We start from the raw sequence: 27,968 nt of genomic DNA, 5'->3' as shown, positions 1-27,968 counted from the left end.
AAAAATACCTATTTGCTTCTTTAATTCCACTCCAGGGTGAGAAGGAGAAGGGAAGTGGAGAAGGAACGAGATGTGCAGGGTGGCTAATGATCCTAAGGCAACTAATGGTCATCAGTTTCCAAATGGACTGCCTGGCATGCAGGTGCTTCTTTCGAAGACACTGCCTGAACAACTGTACTGCAGGTAGTGAGGTGACTTCCTTCAATGCTATTCAAGATTTAAGAAAATCAAATGATGCAGTGTGAGTTATGTAGCTTGTCTTTTCAGGAGGATAGGGAACATTCTAAGGTTAATCCACCACTGGATTCACCTCTTACCTCTTTGCAGTGGAAGTGTGAGGGCAATGTACTGATCTCTTGGACAACCTTGACTAGTTGGGCTGAGTAAGTCAAAACTGAAGGTCCTGTAAATCTCAGTGTCTGAGTCAGGGCATCTGGGTGAGAATTTCTGGGTTTGGTAGGGCAGACTCTTCCCATTAACATTAATTAAACTGACATAACTATTATTTTAATACAGAAACAACATTTGAATGAACTTTAAAGGCAGTAAATACTTCATTTCAAGGAAATGCTGCTGAAAATGTCTATTGCTGCTGATCTCCAAAGATGATTGGAACAACTGAAATGTACCTACATTCAAATCCTTGGTGCACCAGCTGGCATTGTGCTTCATGAGGACAGGGCCCAAGCTCACACCATTTAACTTCCTCACATGCCTTCCCCACTGTGTTAGGGGGGCACGCGCAAGTGAAGTCATCCCAGATTGAATAGCACACACCACCGTTGTGGCAAGGGTTGGACTATGGGGAAAGAGAAGAGATAACCTCAGTATGAATCAAGGCTGTTGGACTCCCAGCTCTAGGGATGGGGGACTGTTTGGCAAAAAGAAGCTTTCTTTCTATTTCAGATGGAAAATGATAAAGACCAGTATTACGACAATTCAGCATGTTCAATAATGGGCGAAAAACTATTTCAACCTCAAAATAGTTTAAATCTCCCCTGTGCAAATAGATTTTGCTTCTGATATTCATTGTATGTAGCACAGCTTAACAATATCTGCTCTATCATTTTTGCATGTTTTCCTAAGCTGTGATTATAATCAAATAATGTGTGGGAACATACTAAAAAATTAAAATAAACTCCCCATTATAAGCACACAAAAATGCTCTAAAAAATGTCATTCTTACCTTGCAGAGGTTGTCACCAGTGCAGCCTTGGGTGACGTTGATCAGAGTTCGGTTGATAAGAGAATTCAGTGGATTGGTGATGGGGAAGAATTCCAGTGGCTGGTTATTCACCCGTACATCTTGGATACAGCCTTTGAAATACCTGCCATTTCTATCAGTTTCTTTCTTATCTGGTAGGCCTCCAATGTAAAGAATATCCTTACTTTGGATGGTTAGTGTTGGAGTAGAAATAAAGCCTAGGTAGTGAGAGGACTGGAACAACTCCATCTTATTTGGTTCTATTTTTAATGTTATTAAGTAAAAGTTTCCATCGTTCACGGAGTATTTCCCTAATAACTTCATGGAATTTAGAGCTAGCATGGTGAGTTTCCCACCTTCCAAATAGACTCTTATGTAGAGGTAAGTACTGTTTCTCAGAGCCAGTAACAAGCCAGAAGGTTTGCGTGTTCGGACAAACATTGATATGATGAGGTTCTCATTCTGAGTGGAATCAACAGGAAAAGCAGCATAGCCTGAGGAGTCCTCAGATCCAAACCGGCCTGGAATGTACTCTTGAGGTTAGAGATATGGGAAAAGGTAAAAAAAAAAAGAAGAGAAGGGAGAAAAAGAAAATAGTTAGGGCTAAATGATGAGGGAGGCAGTGCAATGATCAAATAACTACTTCGGGTAATATTTATGTATGGTAGTAAGATGTGCTTGTATTTATGGACGAATAAACACTTGATCCAGCTGTAAATAGCTTCTATTTCGAAATTCCTGTTGGCTTCCATGGCCATAGCATTAAGGCCCAGTGCAGGACCAGATGTTATATTTTTGGGCACATTTATCCTCTTTATCATGCTCTGTGCAATGCTGTGTTTACAAGTAGTTAAACAAGGACATATTTCTACACTTTCCTGCACTGGCCCTCAGAAAGATCATTTTGGAAAGAACCTAGCTTCTTTGATCCTCTGATGACCATGGAAGTTAATGCAATTCTGGTATTTTGTGATATTTTTTGCACAGATTCCAGTTGCAGACAGATGCTGGGCAAACCCCTCTGGTGTGAATAGATCACCTGTGTGGTGCTGCTTGGGCTCCCCAGTTCTCTGACAGACTTTTTGTTGCTGGGGCTCAAAATGTGCTCACCTACAACAACTTGTATCCAGTCATGAATCCTGCTCAGTCCCTGAGCTGCCACAGTGCTGGGGAGAAACATGATCCAGGATTGAGTAAGTTTTTTTTTTCCTTTGTGCTTATCAATTAAAATGATTAAACCAAAACCAGCTGTCTGTCCTTTACCTCTTTTTTTCAGTAATGATTTTCAGTCTTTTAAGGATACAAAGTATGTAGCCAGAACTGTATTTTATTCTGATGAATCATCTCATTAAAGAACAACAAAGCGTTTCTATTTTTACACCATAAGTTTTGTGATCTTGTCCTCAGTATTACAGACTTCCTGCCTAAACAGTTTCAGGACCTATTTTTAATATATCAAATTCATGGAAAGAATAAACCAAGCTTTTTTAAAATGCTCACATAGCTAAAGATTCAGTCCTCTGTTGTGCAGTAAAACTCCTGGAGTGGGATGCCATAGGCCAGCTTTCAGCCTGCAGAACTACCTTTTTTTATGACTGCACTAAAAAGTGATGAAAATAAGGGACTGACCATGAAGCCCCAACAGACCCTTAATAACCACACTGCACTGCTATGTGGTATGGTCATATTATTTAGCAACAGGAATAAATCCCATATTTGTTCCTAAACAGACAATTTCTTAATTTGATTTGAAACAGTTTATTTCTATGAATAAGACTACCTATATATCTACATCTACCTTGTTAAAACTCTTGTATGTAGAAATAATTATTTGCTGAAATCGGTGTTTTGAGGCATTAAGTCTGTTTAAGTTATATCTTTTCTTAAGGTGGTACTAGAGACTGAGGCACTTTTTTCATGAGGGTAAAAAGAAAAATTCTGCTGGAATGAGGATTCCACAACTGCAGTATTAGAAAGAAGCATTGATCTTCAAAAAGGTATTTCATGTTTACAATTACCTTGTCACATTCCTCTCTATAAATAAATATACACATATATCGTCAGTCTGATCTGTTTGATGAGATGACTAGCATCACCTTGGTCAATATTAACCTCTTGGGTCACAACATCTGGATGTTGATCAAAATGAGTCAACATCTGTTTGTTATTTTGTATATGTAGCGAAAATATTGCCTCTTGTCAATTAAATACTTGGCAGCAACTTTTCTTCAGAAAGACACCAGCATTTCTTATGTTATCCTTTACCACAAATCTCGCCCACTCTGCCTCTTTAGAAACCTGCCACAGTCTTTTACATGTGGGACATATCTAGGACCTATGTACCAAAACGGCACGGTGCCATGATTAGCAAGGAATATTGTGGTCAGCAGCAAAAAAAAAAAAAAAAAGTGCTTTCTAATCATTCTCAAGAGTTCTAATGCCAGTATAAGCTGCTCCTGGCCCTGACTGGTTTTAATTTTGCTTCATATAAGGAGGCAAACATATTTGCCAGATGTTGTCCTATACCCCAAAGTTGCCTTCCAAATCTTTGGATAAATTACAGCTACACTTCAAAGAAGTCTGTTACAATTACCTCTCAGACTCTGTCATTTTGCAATAAAACCAAAAGGAAAAACTATTGAAAGGTATTGATAAGTATTGGGTAGAGCATGCAAAGTGAAATTGTATTTGAACATTTGAAATGTATGTGAAGCCCCAGCTTTCTGCAGCAATGCATTCAGTAACCCCTGAGGCCAGTTGTTCAGCTGATGTCAATCAATGGAGCTTCACTGCACCCATGCCAGTTTACACAAATTTAGGATCTGTCCATTCCAATCTGACCTAAGCTCTGCTGCTGTGCCTAACTTTTTCCAGTCCACTTGGCAAATACATCTACATAAATATACATATGTATGTACACGTGTATGTATTTCTTGCTCCCTAAACATTGCTCTGCTGACCATGTGTGGATGAGGGAGGCAGAGGCAAGGGCACAGCACGAAGACTTAGTCCTGCGCAATTTTCTCATACAAAACTGCTTCTTTGAGATCCCTCAGACTTTGCCTGGGGAAGGGTTGCAGAGCTCCCCTAAAGCATTGCTGAGGGTTGCTGTATTTACAGCTCTAGGGGGCTTCACCCAGCAGATGCACTACAGCAGGGAGCTGGGCAGGGACCTCCTGTTATCCTTCCACTTTGCCCCCGCCTGCACTTGCAAAGGTCATTTGTAGCAGGGACAGTGCTACAGGCATCTGCAGCTTTTATGTTCCTGCTCACCACTGCCATAGGGGCTGTTTGCTGAGACGAGCTCTTTCTGCTCACTCAGACACGGACGTGTTTCCCTCTGGTCCCCACACAGCTCTCTGGAAACAGCAGCCTGAGCTGGGGGATTGTCCAGCCCTGCCTTGGGACCAGCTGAAGGGTGAATGGGCCTTGTTTCCAGCTGCTGAAGCCCTGCCTGCCCCTTAGGCTAATCAGATTAAGCTAAGAGTATAATCTCATTCATTTTTTTAAAATTGGAATCTGTCTTTTTTTAACTTGCAGTACTTTTTCTTGCCTTCATTGCCTTAAATGACTCTCTTTATAAAAGCCTAGAGAGCTCGAGGACAAAATTTTCAAAGAATGCTTTGAAAATAAGTCTTAAACTTCAAGCAAGTTGCTTGCTTTCTAAATTTTACACAGCATGGATAACCTCCAGTGAACTACAGTTTTTCAGAGTTTATGGAGTGCTAAGAGCACTGAGAAGATTTTAAAACAAGAGGAGTGGAATCCACCAGTTTAGCCCGACTCTTTTTTTTGTCAGGCTGAAAAGCAGTCTTCCTGGGGAAGCAACTAGAAAATAACAAAGGTGTGCCACTACTAACCTCTTGCACTGGCTTACCACTTGACATTAAGCTCCAGAGATCCTAAGGGACGTGCCGTTTCACCGCCAGGTAAACGGGGTTGTTTATGGCCATGTTTTCAGCAGGCACTTAAAACACAAGTGCCAGCAGCACTCCCTTACCTGTTGCACAGCCTGGCCCTGTGTAGGGCCGGTAGCAGTCACAGCGGTAGCTCAGCCACAGGTTGATGCAGCGTCCCCTGTTCTGGCATGGGTGGGGGTCACACCAGTCCTTTTTAGCACATCCTGTCCTGACATTTAAAGATGACCCAGATGATACATTCTCTGGAGTAATAACATTCAAGTCTATCTCAATATCCTGGAGACAGCCTACAAATGAAGGTGTAGAATGTGTATTAAAGGTGTTCTGTAGAGGGTTGCTGTTCCCCACTGGTAAGCCGCCCAAAAACGTGCTCTGAAACGCGAACATCACCGGCTCGTTATCTATCTTAGCAGATGTTTTATTGAGACACGATTCTACACAAGAGCTGTCAAGCAAATTAAGAATAACAGCTCTTGCCAAGGTTACCTCCACTGAATGCCATTCTCCATCACTGACATTGTGTGGGATACGCAAAAGAGCCTGTGGCTGATTATTGACTTGCACGGATAAGTGTAAGTAGCCATTCAGTAACTCCAACTTTGCAAATGTATCTTTCTCCCCTCGGTGAAACAGAAAAGCTGTGGGTTGCACAGTTTGAAACCTCAGGTTTATATTATAGAAAAAATCCTTTTTATGGGTCAGGGGATTCTTCAACAAAAGGAAACTGTTTCCTTGAAAAGAAAACGTCGTTATGGTTTCACAGTGCATTCCAGTATACCCAGGTGAACATATGCAGCTGAATCCGTGTTGGCCGTTTTTTAAATGTGGGATACATATTCCATTGTTTTGGCATTGATGATCAGTACAGCCATGTAAAACTTCTGTACAGTTCCAGCCACCATAAAAAATCCCTTCTTTGTCTGCAGGTGGGCAATGGCAAGTGTAATTTCCAGGAAAATTCTCACAGATCCCACCATTTTGGCAAGGGTTCGTGTAACATTCATTGACGTCTTCATCACAGTGAGTACCTGAAGAAGAAACAAAGAATTAGGCATTCTGGTTTGAATAACTGGAACCCAAAATAACACTTTAAACAATGTGTTTTATTAAATTATCTTTTATTAGACGGGAATGCCTTGATAAATAGATGATGGACAAGTAAAAAAAAATACATTAAATATAAAATTGCCACGTACTTGTCATGGTTTCCTTGTGCAAAGTATTATATAAGCACCTTAGTGATAACCACGTTTTGGAGAAAAGAACCAAACAAAGGGACAGTTTTGATATGGCTAATGTGATGAAATTAAGATAAACATCATCAGATGAGATCAAGAAATTGTTTCCCACATATCCCGTGGTAGAAATTCAGAATGCTTTGTGCAGAATGGAATTGTTTGTCCCATACAAAAAACCCAAAAATTGTTGCTTAATTCCTATCCATAATATAGTATAGTTGTGTGCTGGAGTATGATCTGCTGGTCTTTCCTTCTTTTTCATGTTCATTCAAACAGTGTAAGAACTCCAGACTATTATTCCTGGTCCCATATGAAACATCTTGGAGCAACAGTCTTCAAGTGAGAGTCACAAGACACAGTGGGTCAGGCGGACAAGTGGCTGAACATGCCTGCAAAATGTATGTACTGTAAAAAGTATGTACTACAGGGGAACTTTTTAACCTCTCTCTATACAAAATATAAAGCAAGAAAAGACGAAATGAATATTTTCTCAAATGCCTCAGAGGTTGATTGGTGATGAGAGCACTTCTGCAGGAGATTATCAATACAGTCTCATATTTCCTCTTCTTCCATATAATGCTTGGCTTCTGGTATATCTGGTAAAAGGAGAACTCCTCATCTCAACTCTGCTGTAATTTGAGAGATGTGGCCTAAGTGAGTCTGCTGCATCACACTTCACAAAGAAAAACAAATCTGTTCCTCTTGTAAAACTAATCTGTTTATCCCTCTGCACTGTTGTTCATCTATAAAGTGGTAATTACAGTAACTTCTCCCTTGAGCAACCCAGTGACCGATATACATTCAGTGGATCAGGGAAAATCTGTTTCTCATCTCTCTTGGAAGCAGCCAAAATATCCAAATACCTGTTTGATAACTCATGCTAAGTAAAACTCTTAACATTTTCACTTCCCTTCATAGTTATCTTAGAGAAAAATGAGAAACACTTTGCAGTTAGTTTTCAAATTAGTATCATCAGCACAAATTAAATAGATAATATTTCATCCATCCCCACAGCAAAACTGCTGCCTGTAAATCAGGTAATGTGATGTGCTGAGGTTCATGGAGTGGCAGCTGAGTGTACCAGGCACTACACTTACATTCATGTACAAATTCACATTGAGCTTTATTTCTATAACAAAACAGCCATTTCTCATGGAAAATTACAGAGCAGCATTCAGCCACAACGAATTGCTTCAAATAGCAGTAGATAAGTGTAGTTACCCAGGCTAATTCCTTGCCTGTCCACTTCATTCAATCACAGCTGTAACTGGACCCATCTTGGGGAGTGGTAAGTAGAGGAGAGCCAGGAGGGAACTGAGAACTGGGAGAGATTTGTTTCAAAGATCAGCCAGAGTGAAGTGATCATAGCAGGTACACAGAAGACTCTCTCTGCAGTGATCCAACTCACCCATCCCTCCTCAATTAAAGCATACACTGACTCTCCACTTGAAGCTTCAGACTACCGAGCACAGCTAGTGCCATGTCCCTGGCCTGGCAGTGGGGTTTTACTGCAGCAGTCTCTCTCAGTTTCCCAGCCAGGCTCATCTTTATTCCAATGAGAGATGTCTGTGTATACCTTAATGGGTAGTGGCATCTGGCAGAAATACAACTCATTGGGGCTGACTTTCTCCAAGAGAAGTGCAGTTCCGAAACCGTTCCTGACTGGGGGCCAGAGCCATGTCTGCTTTGTCCAGTTTGTGGTAATTTCAGTGTTAGTAACTTGTCCTGCTTTTGCTATTCTGGTATATGAAAAGTGAAGTTACTGTGAGCTATGTCCTGTTTTGGTCAATGTTTTAGTACATCTCCTGCCTGATACTGCTCCCTTCCCTGCTTTGACATTGAGAACAATGTGTCCTCAGGTCTTTTGTACAACTCAGTCTTAATATGATGGCTGTAGAAATGCAGGTCTCTTCAGATTTTTGTGTCAGAGATAAAAATTAGTCCAACAAGCAGTTGGATCAGGTTGTGCTTAGCTTTGTCACAGGGCTTCAGAGTGGACAGACGATGCTTAAGGATTTATAGACTGGGAGCCCCTGTGAAACCTTTCATAAAACAATCAGCATTGTGAATGGCTAGGTCCTTAGCTGTTGCATTTTCATCAGGGTGTGGTGACTCTCTGTGTGTTACTTTATTGTCCCACAGCACCTGCCAGACATTCCCTTTGCCTTGTAACTTGTGGTCTGAGTCTCACTTTGCAATGGTGACTTGCCTGTGGAAAGGATGATTCAGATGCATTTAACTTTACAACATTCTTTAGTACCTGTGTTGTTCTCTACTTCATCAGATAAGACATAAAATTAACAAAATAATTTCATGAGAATGCTAAACTTTTTTTGGAAATCATATCTATTTCTATCTTTAAATTCAGATAAGACATTTGATAAAAGAAATCATCAATGTCCAACAAAGAAATAAAATCACTTTTATGAGGAAGTACACATATTATTATTATTATTAGTGTGTTCTTTGCCTATAGAAAATGAATAATATCAGTTATTAAATATAAAGTGACTCTGATAGAGCAACTTAAATACATAAATTTCATAGTAATTTCAGTGTCTCAATACAATGCTTATATTTTAAGTAATGACATTAAAAATACATTGCAAAATAATTATTTTATCGAGTTGTGCATATAGATATTCACACATGTATGCACTTATATATATAGGCTTACTATGTCATAATATGATTAGCACAAACAAATATAGGTCACACCACAAGACAAATTACAAGTCACTTTTTTCATATCAAGAACAAATAAATCAGCTGTTCTTGCAAGTGGTGTTGATATTGCTTGTTATCTGCCAATTTCTATACAAGCAAAGACCATTGTCAGTCAAGATAAAAGCACTCTAGATAAAAGGATTAGTCCATATTTATAGAACTGTATAAGCAGTTCAAATAGCTCAAGTTAGCATGTAAAAAAAGTGTTCTCAAAAGATTTAAAACATACCAAAAGAAGTGCAAAGGCAATGATTTTTTTTCAGTGGTTACATGCATTAGCTCAGCTAAGCATATTTGTGTTTTTAAAGGAAAAATAAAAGTAGAATCATGCAGCATTTTCCCTTCTAAATATTACACACTGACATAAAATTTCAGATAATTATGAATAATTAAGATGATGACTTTTCCCACCTGTGAAGGTTTTTTTCAAAACACAGATTAAACTGTTCCTTTGACTCAGTTTGATAGCATCACTCATCTGTCTCCTTTTTTCACTTACACATTATTACTATATGGTGGCTATTTTCTAACTGTAAACCTCTTAATTAAACTCCCTCTTTCAAATTTAGCAGCAAAGGTTTCCTGCAGAAGCAGGATGACAAAAGCAATTATTCAAGCATAATTCTGCTGAATGCCATTGTTTTTCATTCTGATTAAATAATTATAAAACTATTATTTAAATTGCACTTTTGAGACACACCTTTGGTTAGAAATCTGCTTACAGCCTTCTGCCTTTCCAGTCCCCTGACACTAAATAAATATCAAGAAACTACAGGCAAGCAACCTGGATAGGTGCTACATGTTCAATACAGTCTGAGTGCACATACAAATTCACAAAAAGAGAATATTTACCTGTAAACACTGTCATTAAAATGATGTAAACTTGTATCCTAGTTGCAACCATCTTTTTCCACAGGAAAGTTTCCGAAAGAAAAAGATCGTTTAGCACTTAAGCAGTCCACAGAGCAAACTTCTGTAAAATTCACAACAGTTCTTAGTGTAAAGGCTTCCTTTCCAGGATTAGCTTGCTCCACTTCTGTACCTGCTGGTGTAGTCTGATAGTGTATTTTGCCCAAGCCAGATCAACAAGGCTTAAAGTAAGACCCAATAAACTGCTTACACAATAGATATGTATCCTATTTAAATTCTTTTTACTCCAAGTTCGTGCTCACACTGAATGTTGTTTGTGTTTCACAGAAATGCATATCATTAGGATCTGCTCAAAACTGATTGGTCGCTTTTGTTGTTCTACAAGATGTTGTTTGCTAAGACTTTTTTTCCTTTCAAAAGGTTTGCTAATCCAGATCAACTCTTTCATGGTCACTGTCATTCAGAGAAACTGTCATTCAGAGAAACATCTCAATAAGCAGATAGAAAAGACGTAAAATTTAATCTTGTTTCCTTATTTTGTAAGGTATTTTTGTTCCATTTGGTCTCGCTACTTAATGACAGTCTGTGTCTCTAGATTTTTGAGCGTGCTAAAGACAGGAAAAAAATTATTTACTAAAACATATTTTTTCTTCAGCTCTTGAGCAAGACATTTTGATTTAGACCAAATTTAATGAGGGGGAAATAGAGTTCAGGAGATTTAACTACTTATTTCTGTGATAATTTTAGCAGCAGACATTATTTTTGTCACTTATGTTTATCACTTCCTTCTTCTCCCTCAACTCATTTATTCCCTAATTAGGAAATTACTGACCTTGTGTCACATTTGTGTTTAGGTTCATCAAAAGACTTATACACAGAACACAATTTTGGATTCATTTAATCTACAGTTCACCACTGTTTTTATGGAGATGCTCAGAGAGCTGCTGCTTCTTCCAGCTTCTGACACAGGCATTGAGTGAGTTTTCCTATAATATGTTTAAATATCGTGAGATATATCAAGAATGTAACTCAGACTTTTGGAAATGTAAGAAAGAAAGCTTTAAACAAAATAAAGTTCGGTTTGATAAGTTAGTGTGAATGCACTTGACTAGTAGTGATACTCAGATGTCTCGTGCTACAGTTTGATGTTTACCGTGCACCTTATTTGGAACTCTGCGAGAAGAAGCTGGAGGTTCTCAGTAACTGTCATTCCTTTTGCAGTGTGACTGTGACAATGGGACTCTGAGGGAAGGTTATGAGCAGACACAGAGTCAACAGGGGGGGACAGACATCCACTATTACAGCTCAGTGACAACATGGGGCTGGTAGCACAGTGGGACAGGGGAGCCCCCGAGCAGGGTATTCAGCAAACTCAAAGCCGTGCCAGAACCACTGGTGGGAGTTTGAACAAACCTGTCAGGAGCAGATACTCTAATTACAGTCAAATATTGTGTCTAACAACATTTTCATAATCTGACCAAGGAGAAAATTCCATGTGAAACCACCATAAAGCGGGTATAAAACTTGTGTCATCCTGCCCAGAAAGTAATTGTCAGGGATTCCCTGTCAAACTGGGATTTGATTATGGTTCGGGATTGTCCTGGCTTTGCTCTGGTTGGTGTTTTCATAAAAGATGTGGCTGTTAGCAGAGAAAGCTTGCCTAATAAGTTGTCTGATAAAGCAGGGTTAAGTTAAACTTTTGATTGTGTTACAGACAAAATGACCTTTATAGATGAACATAAGAAATTGGAGAAATGGTCTGAAAAATATTGTATTCGGTTCTGGAAGGGCTCACTCAGTTTCTGCAGTCTCAGGCCAGAATAACCAGCAATCAGGTAGAACAATAGTTTCAGTCTGCAATGCTTCAGTTACACTGAGTCCACTTTTAGTTCTGCACTGCAAGGAAGATTTGGATCAATTAGGAACAATTCAGAGGAAAGCAATGAGAATGATTGCAGGTTGACAAAATATGGCTTGTGAGAAAAGGTTAAAAATGTAGGGCTGTTCAGTCAAAAGACAAGCAGAGGAAATGGGACGTGGTAAGAGTTTTTCAGTACGAAAAAGAGAGCAAACTATGCCCTGAGACCACAGTAATCAGGTGAAAAAGTCACAGGTTTGACCCACACAAGGAACATCCAGATCACACTGGCTGTTCCTGGATGTAAGAAAATATTTCTAATGCTAAGAAGACAACAAAGCCTTTGTGTAAGATGCCCACTGGGAGCCGTAAACTCTATTGTGGATCCTTAGAAATGGGTTAGAGACAAAAATGTAATGAGACGCAAACTGGCAGATCCTGCCTTAGACACACTGACAGTCCAAACGATACCTGCATGTCTGTCCCTTCCAAGTCTATTTTTCCATGTTTTTGGGCCTCCCTTGAATGAAATAATTCCCAGCAATTGAGGTGTAGGTGTGTCAAACTATTACCTGCACATACAGGTATCAAATGCAAGCAGGAGGAAACCCTGGAGAAACACAGATTGCAGGATACCCTTTAGAATTGCTTTATGGAAGACAAAGAGTTTGAAAAAGCACTTCCTTTGCCTACATTTTAGAATTTTGGAAATGTCTGTTATAAAATCCTACCCCAGGTGCAAACAACTCTCTCTTCAAGGGACTCATTAATCCTGAGGCCAGCAGAAAGATCTGGCAGAGCATATATTCTTCAGGGCCCCAGGTTTTAGCACACAATCACGAAAATTCTAACTTTGCCACATCTGTGCAGATAATTGCAAAGAGATAATTACTTTTTGCTGGAAGGAGGAAATGCATGTTCATGAGTGAGTAAGCGCAAGGAAATAAATTGACGATCTCTGTGTCATCGTAATTAAACCCCATGCTTGTGGGCATAAATCAGTCACCATGCAGGTCAGGAAGGAGGTTTTCCTCTTATGTACATCAGTGTAGAGCAAGTGAGGGGTATTTAAATGGATGATTTTTTTTCTCCTGTTTTTCCTCAGTAAAGAACAGGCTTGCATTCGATACCGAACTTAATGTGACCAGTGCTCTGCTCTTGCATGGCAATTTCTGTTGCTCTCCTGGCAGGAAAAGCTTGTGTAAAATGAAGGACAGAACACAGAGCAGAGCTGGAGCACATGGAGAACAGGATTCTTTAAAATCGTAGGATAAAAATCATTTGTTAACATTGGGCTAATTTGCACATGATACCTTTCACACAACTCTAATTTCAAAAAGTTGTAAGACCTTGTTATTCCTTTATTGCAGACAAATTCACTATTCTGCTATTTTTCCTCTTGCCATTTGAAATGTACATGTAAAGTTAATACTGGCTAGGAAAAAAAATTAAAATAGAAATAGAGTTGAGTGGCTTGGCTTAATCATTAAATATGTCACTCTAGCTGAGGGATATGGAATTCATAATGTGCTACATTCAGAATGGCATGCTGTAATTCAATCTTTTTAAATGTTGCTGGCCCCCAGTTTCATAGACTAGTTCGAATTTTCAGTAAAAATGGATTTTTTTTAAAGTGGTAAAAACCCCCAATCCCTTAATCTCGTCAATCAGTAAAGGTTTTCTGAGACCAAAAGTACTTGGAAATGTTTTTCCACTTGTTTCACATGTTTTGTCACACCTAAAATAGTTTTCATTTGGAGAAAAAAAAAAAAAGCGAGAAGAAGAAAATCATGTACATGCTGTAGGTGATTAGTTGTTTAGTGAGATTGGGTGTGTTTATTTTATTTTAGAAGTATTGGAACCAGCCGTCGGGGCTGAGCTTGGCTCCAGCTGCTGGGGGGACGAGGCAGGCCCGAGCAGACACGAGGGCCCCGGCGCAGCCACGCGCGCGGCACGGCCGGGGTCAGGGGACACTGCCTGGCAAGGGCCAGGGGCCGTGTCCTGCAAGGGCAGCACAGCAACACTGCTGCTGGGAGCCTGCACCTCCAGCCCCTGCTTCAATTTACACAGCCAGCCATGTGGATCCAATTGCGGGATTAGGGTCTGAATCTGGAGTAAAGAAAAACTCGTTGAAGAGTGAAATATGTCCCTGCGTGGCACTCATTTTCCTTTCATTTCCCTGCTTCTAGAGTCAGCTTTATATATGGGTGAATGAGGCAGCTGCTGCTGTGTTTGACTGATGGAGGCAAGGAAGAAAATCAAATTGTGGCAGCCCGGTTTTCCCAGGCAGCATCCTTCTGGAGTTAGTTTTCTGGCTGCACAAACATGTTGTAGCTATGGCCATGTTGGTGGTATGAGATAGGAAGGGGAGAAGAGAGGAGGGAGAGCATAATCACAGGGTGTGACAGGTTAAAATGGAAAAAGGTGATGGAAAAAAGACTAGGTAAGATTTTGGAGACAAAACAGATGAAAGATGTGACTGGGAAAAAGGAAATAAAAATACAGGAATCAATGGTGCCCCCAAAGATACTTGCGCTGGCATTTGAGACAGAATTCTTGTCAGACACGTGGGCATTTCTGGGCAGTAAGAGGACAGAGTGCATGTGTAGGGCTATCGATCTATATAGGATGTGTGAGGGATGCTAAGAAATTCTGCAGATCATACATAAAGTCTTCACAGAGATCTGAGCTACAATTGAGAGTGGGGAAAGGAGACCATTGGAACAATACCAGAGACAAAAGACTGGAAACAATTTAGAAAAAAACCAGCCATAGATTATTTTTTTTGTAATCAAACAGTCATGTGCACTGGAGCAGAGAAGTCAATTCGCAAAACACAGAGAATTAGGACAGAATCATAGAAAAATTTAGGTTGAAAGGGACCCTCAGATGTCATCATCTGGTCCAGTGCTCCACTCAAAGGGTCAGGGCATCATCCAGAGAAGAAATTGTAATAGCAGGTTTCAGAGAATTTGTTATTTTATACCTGATTCAGGACCAGATATTTAGAAGACAAAGAAAGAGATTTGGTGTTCTGCTTTCCAGTATGGGGTTATTTTGGTGTTCTCTATAACCTGTAAAAAGAGTATGTGTAATTCAGGATTTTATCATGTTTTACCTTTTAGAAAACTGTGGCAAGACTGTCAAATGCAAAGCATTAATGATCTGATTTGCATTTTTCGTAGATTTATGAGCTTGTCCCTACAGATGATGTGTGTGCATTTGAACTGAAGTATATCCAGAGGGATCTTAAAACCACCAATACCTTTGAGTTGTTTAATTAGATCATACAGGGTCATGTTTCATTGACTTGAAAATCTGTTTGGAGCATACGATTCACTCTGGAATTAGAAAACAAATTAATTTTCCATCCTACAAACACTTAAGGGCTTTAGGAGAGTCCTTGCTGTTGATGAACACACCCATTGAGAAATGCACTCAGTGCCTTGTCTCCACTAAAAGGGATTTTCTACCTTGTCTCTTGTTGGCTGTTTCCTATTTGCTTTAACTGAGCTAGGCAAGCACGGCCGCTGTGCTGTCTAGTGTGAAACGGCTTCTGCCCTGGAAGTGGTGCTCTGGAAAATTTCAGTCATTTGCAGGATTTTCTCATTTTGTTACAACTAATGTGAATCTCCACAACATGCAAAAGTGACTGTGTTCACATAACTTCATTGTCAGTCCTTATTGAAACAAACTGAAAAAGTCAGAAGGCCAGAAAATCATAGTTTTAATAGGGCCTATAGAGTTTAATTGATAATGGAGATGTGAGAATAGAAAAATGTAAAATATGAATGGGTGAGTGCACATAACATGGTTATGCTGAGCGTATTTTGAGCTGTGCACAGCATGACTGTGTAAAAAGCATGGGTATGATCTGTATCTATGCTTGTATAATTACATTTCTCTGTTCCTAGAGTATTTACGGAATTTATTAGCACTTCAAATATAGAAAATAATCCAAGCTTTTTATGCCAAACTAACTTTTTTTTAAAAAATTACTTTTTATGTGTGTTTTCTTTCCTGGATAAGCTGTGACTTGCTCTAGAGAGGATGTAGATGCAGATGACCTGAGACTTTGGGCTGTGATCTTTCAGTCCAGCTCTCTGTTGGTGGGAATGGCAGAGGATCGTACCTCTTTTCACTTCAGCAGCAGTGTTCACTCCCCTCATTCCCTGCAGTGTTAGTCCCTTTGTAGTGGGAAAACTCATCTAAATGGTGGCTTTGTTCATCCAAGATTTCATATGCTTAACTCATCTCGAGGCTGGGAAGATTGAGACCCAAACTAGCTTCATTTTTGCTTGGTCACATAGCAATCCTGATGGCAGTGGGAAAGCATGGACCTCAGCTAAGACTGTGTGCGCTTGCCATGGAATCCTGGCCGCCTTATGGGGAATTTCCTGGAGCATATTAGAGGTATGTGGTTTAGCTAGATTAAATCTAGTTTTTCTATGTCTTTGTGTGTTATGGTTAACTTCTGTAGCTGTGCAGACTTTTTCACAGCACAGCATTTAAATAGTTTTCTTTATTTGGTACTACAGGCAGTGTTTTACCATGATGTTTTAGCCTCACAAACAGGTCTAATAACAGATTCTGAACCCTCTTTGCTAAGAAAAAATAGTGCCCACAGGACAGAGACTACAGCCGTAATTGTATTGATCACTATAATTCTCTGTGTTAGTGTCATGTTGTTAGCACAGCCAGACTCGAAGAATTACAGCAGTGGGAGAGCAATCTGAATCAGATCCACCAAATCTACTTCTAGCAGTTAATTATCAGCATAAATTAGCTGTCTATACCAGGGTTTTTTTCTTCTCTCCAAGACTGTTTATTGAAAGTGCAAAGTTCATTGTCAGCCAGGGAACGAGAGTGTTTTCCTTAATCTGGTTCTCCTTACACAATCAACAGAAGTCCTTTTCTAAGTTAATTCAAATATTTTTAAAGGGATCAGCATCCAGGTCATCAGTAAAAGGCAATCTTAGCTTCTTTGAAATTCTCCTTGTACTTGAAAAAATCAGTCCAGGTACCTAAACAGAAGCAGGCTGTGCCTTACTAGAGTCACCTCCGAGTTTATTTCAAACAGTGCCAATGAACAGACATAAAAATACTCGGCTTTATCACTTGTTCCTCTTATTAGCAAACACTGTATAATTAAGAGCTAGATGCTACAGGGAACAATTAATGTAAGAGCTTTTATGTAGTATATCACATAAAATTAGTTTCGGTGCTCACTTTATCTGCTTATTTTTATTACTCAAAATCCCAACATATTCTTTACGTCCTTGAGACGACCTTAGACCTGGGACTCATCAGTGATAATTAATTGCCAGCAAACTGCAAAACTCCTGAGTCCAATCCAACAAAAGCATTAAAGTGATTTTCTTATTTATTAACAATTAAAATGGGAACTGTATATATATATATATATATATATATATACATATACACACACATGCACATATATATACATGCATATGTGTATGCAAAATGTGAAAGAGCTCTTTGTGCACCAGAGAGTTTATGCTGCCATTCAGAGGGACCTCAACAGGCTGGGGAAACAGGGAATGTTCAAGAACCTTGTGAAATTCTATAAAGGGATTCTCCAAGTCCTTCATGTGGGGACAAATGAGCCCATCCAGCAGGAGAAGCCGGGGCCAGCTGGCTGGAAAGCAGCCCTGCTGTGCTCTGAGCAAGCTGGGCACGAGGCAGCCGTGTGCCCTGGCAGCAGAGAGGGCCAACGGCCTCCTGGGCTGTGCTGGGAATTGTGTTGCCACCAGGTCAAGGGACGTGACTCTTCACCTCTGCTCAGCACCAGGGAGACCACACCAAGCCCAGCTCTGGGCTCCCCAGGTACAAAGAAGGAGCAGGTCCAGCCAAGGGCCCTGAAGGTGACTGAGGGATTGGAAAATCTGTCATGAGGAGAGACTGAGAGAGCTGGGGTTGCTCAGAAGTTGAAATGAAAGCCAGTTTTAAAGGCAGGAGATAGCCTTCAATAAAAAAGAAAAATACAAACTTCAGCCCAATTCACCAGCTCCTTCCCTTTGAAGAACTGTGTATTGCCTGACCTTGTGAATGTGATTGCTCTCATGGATGGAATTCTTCTCAAGACATGGTCACGTAAGTGTGAGTCTCAGCTGCACAGATGTCCTGCTTTCAATTTTAAAATGCTGTATCTTATAAAATAATCCTTTCTAACAGCTACAGGTGGGAAATCTGGCACATAATTGCACTGTAGAAGTTAAGAATATTTGGGTTCTTTACTCCCTTCCCCCTGTGCACAGGCTTGGCAGTGTTAATCCAGGAAGGTTTAGAAGATTATGTGTACATGACAGCCTTGAGGATTTCCATCATCGTGATTTTCCTTCCAACTCTTTTTTGAAGAGCATAATGACCTGTGACAACTAAGCTTTATTCTCTGAGGAGCCTGACATTGCTTCTGTTTAATGGATCAGACAGTTTGTGATACATCAGTTCTAGACACTTTCTTCCCCACGTCAACCTGGGGTACCTCTTCGATATTTCCCATCTCTGCTGACCTGTGTGATCAAGAGGTCATGTCCTGAAGTCAAAGCCAGAATCGAAACACTCACTCCTACCACGGGCCAGACTATTAGTGCAACCCATTTAATTTACATCAACTTGGAACTTGACATTCAATTTCTCAGTTCAGAAGCAATTATTTTTAAAGGAACATGCCAACAATATTGCTTGGCTTAGAATGGTGAAAGTTCAAAAGGGTAAAAAACATTTCACACCATAAATAAAGAATTGATTACACCTGAAAACAAAGTTTGTAATTACTACTGACATTTCTGAGCCTAGATGAGGTGCCTTTTATGCTTTAAAAACTGATGTCATTTCTGCCACTAGCATTATGGGAACCTTATGTAAGGGTCTGAAATAATCCTTTGCTGGTATTTTAGGTACGAAGAGAAAAACGTAAACATTTTGCACAATTCTTGGGTCAAACTTATTTTTTGTCAAGAAAGGGTGCAAAATTCATTCTGGGTGCCTCCCTTCAGCCCAATAGCTCTGTCAGCAGGACCACTGGTATAATTAGTAAGATTCTTAATTTGTTTTTCTTCTTGTGTGAAAGCCAAGCCTACAAGGTGCTAAGAAATTTTAGCTAGGAATAGCCCTGTCTGGGTCATCAAATTACTCTTTTCTACTTAAAACTCTGGTGCTTGTTTTCTCCATAGCTTTTACAGCCCTGGCTGGACTCTGCATGGCTGGCTGCAGACCAGTATCTCTGAGCTTCACGTGGAAGATCCTGCTAATCGAACTGTGTGTGATGCAAAAGCTAAAAACTGACACTAAGAATTTGGACTAGGAAGCAGTGTTCATCACAAAGACTTCGGGAAGCAGCATCTCCCAGATCAGGCTCCAAGGACAGCGCTGACATGTCAGCTCTAGCCAGAATTTTCTAATGTCTCACAGATGCTGGACATGGACAGCGCTTCTCGCTCCCTCTGCTGGCTCACAGGTACAGAAGGGGTACAGGGAACCTGGTTCTCAGAGTTCCACTGGTACCAAAATGCTGATGCCAGTCCAAACAGATTGCATGTTTTCACAGCAGCTTATACTTTTTTAGCAAGGTAATACAAAGTTATGCTAAGCTGCATAAAAACTTTAACCTCTAAACGAACAAAGTGATGAATGGCATTGTATCATTTCTGTTTGATGCCAAAGCAATTTAACAGCAGCATACTTTAATTTTTTAGCTCAGTGTAGGCCAATATTGCCTTCAGAGCAAACATATGCAGGTTTGGCATGCAAACATCATGCATTTCCCACTGTCAGAAGCCGTGCACTTAAAATAATTATTTAGTAGTGAAGACCAACAGAAACGCTCCTGGTCAGCCAGCATGCTGCAAATTTTGCAGAAAGGAATGAAGACAAATCCTTCATTCTCACCTCAAAACCATCCAGACAGAAAACTGTGCCCTTCAAAATCGCAAAAATGAAAGCTGGGGACCTTTCTAGCTAGTAAGGCTTTCCGTAAGCAGAGCAATAAAGTACTCTGAATTAGCTGTTATGTATGTTTACACATATATGTATTTCTTTGTGTATCAGCACATATGTGTGTGAACACACATTTATACTACATGCACGTGGTTCAGAACTACCAGGTCATGTTCTCTTTCTGACTGAACTCCACCAGCTTCTCCCATGCCACTCGAGCTCCTCTGTTATGTAGGAAAAGAGAAGTAATACCTCTTAAATATTTGGCTGTATAATTTACTGTATTTCCAATAAACTGGATTTTAATGGGGTTCACAATGGTGACATTATTAAGGCTGGTTTTGAAATCATCTGTTGAACAAAACACTGAACTATTAAATCAGGTCATTTTGTTTATCACTTGACATTTGACCTTAAATATTCCATAAATTAAAAAGTATTGAGAAAGTAAAATATATTAGTCCCATAACACAGGTCCTCTCTTTACTCTCTACTTGTCAAGCACTTTCTCCAGAGCAGTGAAAGCTGAATGTGTAGATTTAAAGAAAGTTCCTTTCTGTTTGGGCAAAAGTTGTGCATCTGCTTAACTTTGCAATTCAACCATAATTGAACCAGAAAAATGTAGTCTTACACAAACCAGTGCTAAAAAGCATCTGCTGTAAAGTAACTCCTGAGATGGACAATCCAATTCTGAAGGAGATGAGCAAAGTTCTGCTGTCAGTTTGGTGTGTGCAGCACCTTTGATTTTACCCGTTTTTGTGCAGGGTTATCACTTGGACCACACTTTAAACTCAACTCTCATTAGTGGCAGCCTGTGCCATCAGATATGTAACGTTGCTGGGCTGGGGAAAAACAAGCACTAAATGAAAAGGCCAGAGAGATTCCTCAATAGAGAAAGACAGGACTGAGCAGGTTCATAAACTCAGTCAAGAGGCGGCAAAATTGGATTGTGGAGAGACTATAAATATATGAGGTATGCCAATTAAAAAGGATAGGAAAGGTTTATCCAGAGATTTAAGAAAGAAATCAAAAAGGTAAGTAGGCAGGGCTTGAAGAAGGCCTCAGGAGGAAAATTCTTACTGGATAGACTTGATTTAACAAGCAGTCAATCATATGATGGAATGACCCACCAAGAATGAGTGTCAGGAAAATAACAGGTGCTTAAAAAGCATTATCCTTGATGCCAAACAATATCCAACTGCCGTTCTTTTTAAATTTTTTTTTCTTTAACCATTTTCTGCCAGGTACTGGACACACTAATTCATTAAATCTGAGGACATTATCTGTTGGTGTGTTGCTAGATCAGGGAGCTTATGGATTAAAAGCCATTCATCCCCTCCTCTGTTCCTTCAAGGAAAAAGCTTTTCATGCTAAAAAGTGTTTATGTGCAACACTGTTTAACACAGAGAGATGTGCCAGATTCAAAATATCCACTGCTTCCAGGCTCTGTCAATCACACTGGACTACATTATACAGCTTAACATATCAGTGCAACTAGAGAAAATAGATCATAGTAATGATGGGTCAGCTGTCAAATTTTAAAGCATAAAACTCTATACATGTTCTGAAAATAAGAATGTTTGAATATCCTATATTTCTAGCTCAAAAAAGCTCCCCAAAAACATCTGAGCTTTGTGCATTTTTTTGGCGCTGAATAATGCAGAAATGATGGCTGAAATGTCTTTGCATTTCTAGTTGGAACTTGCAAGAAGGAGGGAGATTGTAATACATATTTCTCATTAAAAAATATATATAGGTATATCAGGGTCCTAAATATCAGTCCCAGTGCTGCGAACCAGGTTTGGGAGCTAATTCTGTAAAGAGCTGTCATGAAAAGCTTGAGAGCTCATTTCCTAATGATCATGGTTCAGCTTTTACAAAATTTTAACAAAGATTGCCATTACCAGTAAAAATACTTTTCTGTCAAAAACTTCCCTTGTACAATAGGAACAATAGGGACAAGCTGAAATTTTCAATAAACCTGAATTTTATTTCATTAAAAGGAGTCCTCTGCATAGTCAGCGCCCATGCTAGATGCATATTTTATTTCTAGGATCTGAAACTATTTCAGTCTCTACTTGGAGCACATTAAATATGGTAAGTGGATCTGATAATGATGTACAAACTCATCCTCCATGGGCTGTGAGATTCCACTGTTCATTGAAGTAATGTCATTCCTTATGATCATATTGGACCTTATTTTATTTCTCTGAAGTGGGGAATAATACACAAACATTCAGATTTTAGTGAGGTGAAACCCCAGCTGCAGAATATTGTAATCACAGAAATGTTTTCAGCTGGTATTACTATCACTTAGAGACATATGCTACTCTTTTCTGAGTACTACCCCCCACTTGCCTGTGGGAAGTGTCTTCCACTAAATCAGGGTTCTTTAACCAGTGGCAAAGACTAGGTAACCATTACAAGTAGAGTCAGTGCCTTCAAGCAATCGCTCTCACCGTCTGCTGCCATGCAGGGGGCAAGTTAAGTCATAAGAAGATTAATTTTTGCCAAAAAAAAAAAGCTATTAGGCTTTCATAAAGTGTCTCAAGATATGGGCTGTTAAGGAAAGAGCTGTCATGAAAAACACAAGTCAGTCTTAGTTGCTGTGGTGATTTATATGGTGGAAGAATGTAAAAATTACACTTTCTTTCACTAAATGGTATTTCTTAAAATTCTTCAAGAGGAACACTACCTGCAGTAGAAATTAAATTGAAATGTCCCACTAGTTCTGTAATGGTAACTGATAAAGGAATGGCAGATTCATAAATTCTTCCAGCTACAACCCAATTTCAGCGCTGCCCACAATGTTCTGAGGTATTGCTGCCCTTGTATGGCCATTACCATACAGGGTGTGAATTGTGAACTCAGCCTCGGCTTTCCTTCTGGGGAACTATCCAGAAAGAGTAATTACACTGACCTAACAGTGTGCTTGGTCTGGGAGCTAAGCATGTGACAAATCACTGGTGCTTATTGCAAAGAAAGCAGTTCAATTGTGAATAAGCAGACAAGCAAGAAACCAGTGAGCACGCTGTATTCTTGGGACCTGAAAGCATTTGCTTCCCCCTGGAATAGACCACAGACCAGGGATAAAGGATACTCTTTACCTTTCTACGAAAATATTCTGACCATTTCCAAAAATTAAGAAAAAAGGGGAGAGGAAGAACTCAGTGGCAGTAGTAGAGGAGGAGCCAACAGAGAAGGAATCAGTTCTGATGACAACATGAATATCTCCTTACCAGGATGCTACTGACTGAAGAAATGTTAAATAGTATTAGTGGGTAGAATCATTAAAAGCTTGTCCAAATGCTCTTTCAAGATCAGAGGCTTTAGCAGAGATGGAAAAAGTACCTTAAAGTGCTAATTGTCTGTTTGGTGTAGGGTTTTTACAGGCAGTAAGTGCCTGCCAGGCCCTGAGGGCATCGTGTGTTGGTCCAGCCCGTGCCTAGGCTGGCCATGGAATGCTGGAGCTGCAGGAGACTGGATGGGAGTAGGGACAGGAGCTTCTCCTCCTCCTTCCCCCTGTGCTTTTGAACACAGCGACACGTGGAGATCACAGGGGCTGGGACAGAGATAGGGCAGTGCTGTAGAAATCTCTCTAGGAAAGCAGTAACTTCCTTGCTATGCTCAGAAAACAGCCACACTTTTTCATGTTGTGCTGCACATCTGCCTGACACCACCGAGTTGGTTTTGTAAGGGAACATTTCACAGCAGTCCCACAGTGAAAAAGGGACCCTGTACTGACTGTGAACGGAGTTTGGGCAGTGAAGAAGTGTGTTTGCATGCCAATTACAGCCTCTCTGTTGTTCCAGAGTGGCAAGAAGTCCAAAGAGAGAGAGCGAGATCTCAAGCCCTAATTCTAATTTTTCAGCAATTCATGTGTGTAGTACACACAAACGTATTTGGAATTTCTCCTTGAATCAGCTAACGTTGATGGATATTTCATGGTAACAACACTTTCTTTCTTGAAACTTTGCCTGTATGGGAATAATAATTAGTCAACAGTACCTCCAGACCTGTTAATTTTGAGTTTGAGCACACATCTTGCCTGCAGGAAAAGCCTGAGCCCCACTGAAAAAATGAGCAGTGCTCTTGAAGGTTTCTTAACTTGAAAATTACTTTTTCTCTCTGTATTTTCTCCTTTTTTATTCTCATTCTTTCCTTGAACAGCTTTGTCTTATTCTAAAGTCTCAGAATCAAGAGAAAATAACCCTTTAAACTGTGATGACAGGCCATGAAACAAAGTGAATTAACCTGGTGTAATGGAGGAATGATTGACTATCATGGTGTGAACAGCTGAAGGACAGACAAGGAAACATAGGAAAATACAAAATTTGGAGTTTGGAGATGAGATTTTTACTATTCATCTGCTTGATTTAGTTTTTGTAAGTCATATTGCTTTATATAGCTAAGGATGGCTGTGTGATTGTTGTGCTGATGGTTAAGAAGGTTTAAAAAAGAAAGAAGATGTGTAATTACTTTTAGAGTTAGAAAAATGTATGCATGTATTTTAAGCTTCCCAAGTTAGTGGTAAGGTGCCCATGGTCCCACCCATTACCCATCAATAATATTTGTGTCTGTCCCACACTGTCAGAGGCCAGGGGGGAGGAGGATGGCTGGGTCAGTGTGCCCTGCTGTCTGCTGGGTGCTCTGCCCAGAGCAGCACCTACAGACATGCAGGGAGATGGAAGCTCTGTGAACTCCGTGTTTCTGTCCCCCTGCCTTAAGTGCAGAACGAGAGCCCAAATAATTCAGTTTCTAAGTACAGGTCCCACAACGTTCCCACATCAGTGTCTGGCTTGAGGTTTTCTTTACTTAGCTGAGTGTTCAGCACTCTCCCATACTGGCCATTTATCTGCCTCATCTTCTGGCTCTGGGAGACAGTTTCTTTCCCTCATGCATATGCCAGGAATTCAATATGCATACGACACCAGTCTGATCATATCATTTTCTCTTGCAGTAGTCCAACAGGCTGGGAAAAGGGCCAAGGAAATTTAAAAGGGAAAAACAGAAAACAAGACAAACAAAAAGGCCAAAAACCATTTAGGAATTCCTGATGCCAAAGCAAGCAGCAGTGCTGGTGGCACAGCTGGCACACCGCAGATAACAAGACACCAGCAGCGGCCAGGCCCTCAGCAGCCAGCACTCATGTGCGTGGCAGCAGGGACCCTGCCTGCACTCAGGAGAGTGAGCTCTGCTCCTCTCACCCTCACCGTGCTGAGGGAAAACGGACTGGCTTCATCCCTGCTGCCAGCACTGTCCCCCCACCTGGAGATATGGGCAGCGCAGCTTTTTAGGCACAGGGAGCAGGACCTGCCTGCCTGGCACACTCGCTGCTCCTTGGGCTCCACTCCACTCTGGAATGTGTCACTTGGTAGACCTTGCAAGTTCAGAAGCTCTTTAACTTTGACATGGTGTTAAGTTTATTACAACCTGGTGAAATGAGTCACTACCAAATCCATAGCTCTGCCTTTCTCCTTTCTCACATGTTTTCATGAGCGAAGTGAAAAGTTTAACCTTTCAAATAACAGCCTTTTTAACAAATGTGCAGTGCTAGAGCAATACAATATATCCACAGTATGAAAGGACACAGTTCTAGGGTAACCACTGCCTTTAGCTCGCAGCAACAAATCACAGGACCCTTAAATGAAAGCCCAATTTATTAAAGGTACTGTTGTGCTAGGGGGCCAGCATGCCAAGGTACTATAAAAAACCTAGGGCTTGCTACTGCAGAAGTACTGAGACCTCTTGAAATCTGAGTATCCACAAACACTTTGATTTAAAAAGGAACAGGAGAAGTTTAACCCTTTGTAGAACCTGTGCAGAAATTTTCTATCTTAGATCTGGATAAGGCACATTATCTAACATCCTCAAAGAGTTTCTAGCTGGGATGAAGTCTCCAGACTAGGATTTACATATTTATTTTTAAGAATCAAATTGTCTAAATAATTTTGTTTGCAGATTTGATCCTTTCAAGACTTTCAGTAGGATGACTGACTGTTTTTCAAGTCACCCGAAAAATCACTCTCTGTAACAAGACACTGCCAGGTAATATTTATTCCTTTCTCCCAGTTTCTGAGGGAAAAATTTTATCCTGACATAGGCATGTGTTTAGGCTTCATTATCTCCTGCCCTTAGGTTTAAAACTACCATCCAAAAGGTGGATATTCTCAGTTTTTCAGTTCAGTTACACTAATTTGTTTGCAATCTTATCCAGTCAGTTCAAAGATGCTTGTTACATATTGGCAGCCACCCTCACTTTAATTACATCTTTTCACTGATTTCAATGGCTTTTGGATCAGGCCCTTGCAATGCAGGGTATGTGGATTAATATTTCTGCATATAACCCCCTTTAGTGACATATGATTACAACGTTATATGAGTGCTTTACTGAGGAAAGAGGCATAATAAAATTAATTTGGTTTATTAAACAAAATCTCTGTCCTGTTGCAATAGGAATCTGAGGGGTTATATCTAAAGCACATAAAACAATTCAGGTGTTAAGGCTGGAAAAACTCCTGGCTTACAGCTGCAGAAATGTAAGATCTGGGGTGTCAATGAAATATGCTGATATCCAGATGAAAGGATTTGACCTTTTCTCCAGGTGGCTGTTAGTTCATCTCCATTAGATAAGCACCAAATAGTGAGTGGTCCTGATCAGGGACTCACCTGCTACCTTGAATCATACTACTGCTATCAACTCTAATCTTAAATCTTCTTTAATTCTAATTAAAACTAGGGGTTTACTTATTATTTGGCTATAATTGGAGAAATTGCTTGTCCAGATGAGAGGTAAACACTTCCAGTCCTGCCTATAGGCTTTTTGTGCCAAAGCTTCTGAAATCCAAGGAGGCTGAGGCTCATTTTCAGCACTTTTTATTTTGAGGTTACCTGGGGGAAGGAGAAAGGCCAGAGAGAAATGTGTGGTGCTACTGCTATCAGAGTGCCCTGTTAAAGATTTGATCTTCCTGCTGTGGTGTGGGCAAACTGTTCAGTAAGAATAACTCTTTTGGGTTTTTTTTCTCATGAAAGTTATATAGGTAGCATCCAACAGGTATGTACATAACTAAACTTACTTATGGTTTTTAAAAACGTAATTTTATTTGCATACAGAGTCTGTAAAAGTTTCGGGATCTCCAATACTTTCTCTCCCTCATGCTTTGGAGAGTCCTGCAAATGACTCTCCAAATGAATGAGAACAGCGAGATTATGGATTGAAAAATTGATTCAAGATTGATAGAGTTACATACATTCTGATACACTTTGTTTTCAGACCAGTTTAAGAGTCTGTATTGCTGGGGGAGTAAGTTCTCCATTTGAACAAAACCCATAGAATCATGACCCAAATCAGGCAAACAAGCCAGGTGAAGGCAATTGATAAGTGAATGAGAGGATAAAGGATGATAGTTAATCAAGAAAACACCTTCCAGTTTGTCTCACAGAGCTCAGAAGTTTTCAAATTAGGACAAGACAGGAGGAAAAGAAACTGGAAGTCTGGCCATCACCGAAAGGAGGTGAAGAGAAAGCAGGGGCATGTAGAGAGGTAAGGGGGTGCTTGGGACAGCCTGGAAGACTGAAAGCCTGAGTAGAAGGCTCATAGTGTGTTCTCTAAGGCAGAACAAAAGAACAACAGCAACACTTAGTGACAGGACAGGGAAGGACAGTTAAGGGGAAGGGCTGGAACAAGTCTTGATGCCACTTTGAAGAAGAATAAGTAGAGAATTCAGAGTGAAAGCTGTGGTCTCCATAAACTTTTGTACTTGTTATGCTGGAGACAGCAGTCATGCATCTCCCATGACATGAAGTTTATAAGCTTCTCGGGAGATGAATGGAACAAGAAATTGAAGGCTGGGTAAATTAATCTAGCTATTAATTATTTTTTTCCTTTAGAAAGAACTAGCGGGTGGGGTTGACAGAACAATACTGTAGCCCCAGAAGCACACAGTCCAAGCCCAAGTGGTTTGCGGCTGTGCTAAACAGTGCAGGCTTGTGGTAGAATAAAGGCAGGTCTGAACGCACCTCTGTCAGGATTATGGTTAGCTGTAAATCCGACACTTTTTCCCTGTAAGAGCAGAGCTGTGCACACCAGTGGAGGTTACTTTGCCGCGGGCGGTAGAACGGGGCCGGCAGCGGGACCGAGCGCTCGGCGGGCTCGGCCCTGGCCCTGCCTGGCGGGACCCCCTCCCCTGACC

The 27,968-nt window shown here is 40.3% G+C and overlaps 1 protein-coding gene across 1 annotated transcript in view; it reads right to left on the bottom strand.

Annotated features, from left to right (window-relative positions):
• The window catches only part of CRB1 (crumbs 1, cell polarity complex component), a 101,221-nt gene that overhangs the window by 33,912 nt on the left and 39,341 nt on the right, over nucleotides 1-27,968 (bottom strand). The window contains exons 5-9 of the mRNA XM_017729584.1: nucleotides 26,853-26,958; nucleotides 9,942-10,037; nucleotides 5,205-6,152; nucleotides 1,187-1,737; nucleotides 634-799 (exon numbers count right to left, since the gene is read on the bottom strand). Coding sequence (XP_017585073.1) covers nucleotides 634-799; nucleotides 1,187-1,737; nucleotides 5,205-6,152; nucleotides 9,942-10,037; nucleotides 26,853-26,958 — 1,867 coding nt within the window. The remainder of the gene's footprint in view (nucleotides 1-633; nucleotides 800-1,186; nucleotides 1,738-5,204; nucleotides 6,153-9,941; nucleotides 10,038-26,852; nucleotides 26,959-27,968) is intronic.

Source organism: Corvus brachyrhynchos, unplaced genomic scaffold (genome assembly GCF_000691975.1).
Source record: "Corvus brachyrhynchos isolate BGI_N302 unplaced genomic scaffold, ASM69197v1 scaffold101, whole genome shotgun sequence".
NCBI classification, from domain to species: domain Eukaryota; kingdom Metazoa; phylum Chordata; class Aves; order Passeriformes; family Corvidae; genus Corvus; species Corvus brachyrhynchos.
The sequence above is the reverse complement of the archived record's forward strand: the minus strand, read 5'-3'. Positions and strand labels throughout refer to the sequence as shown.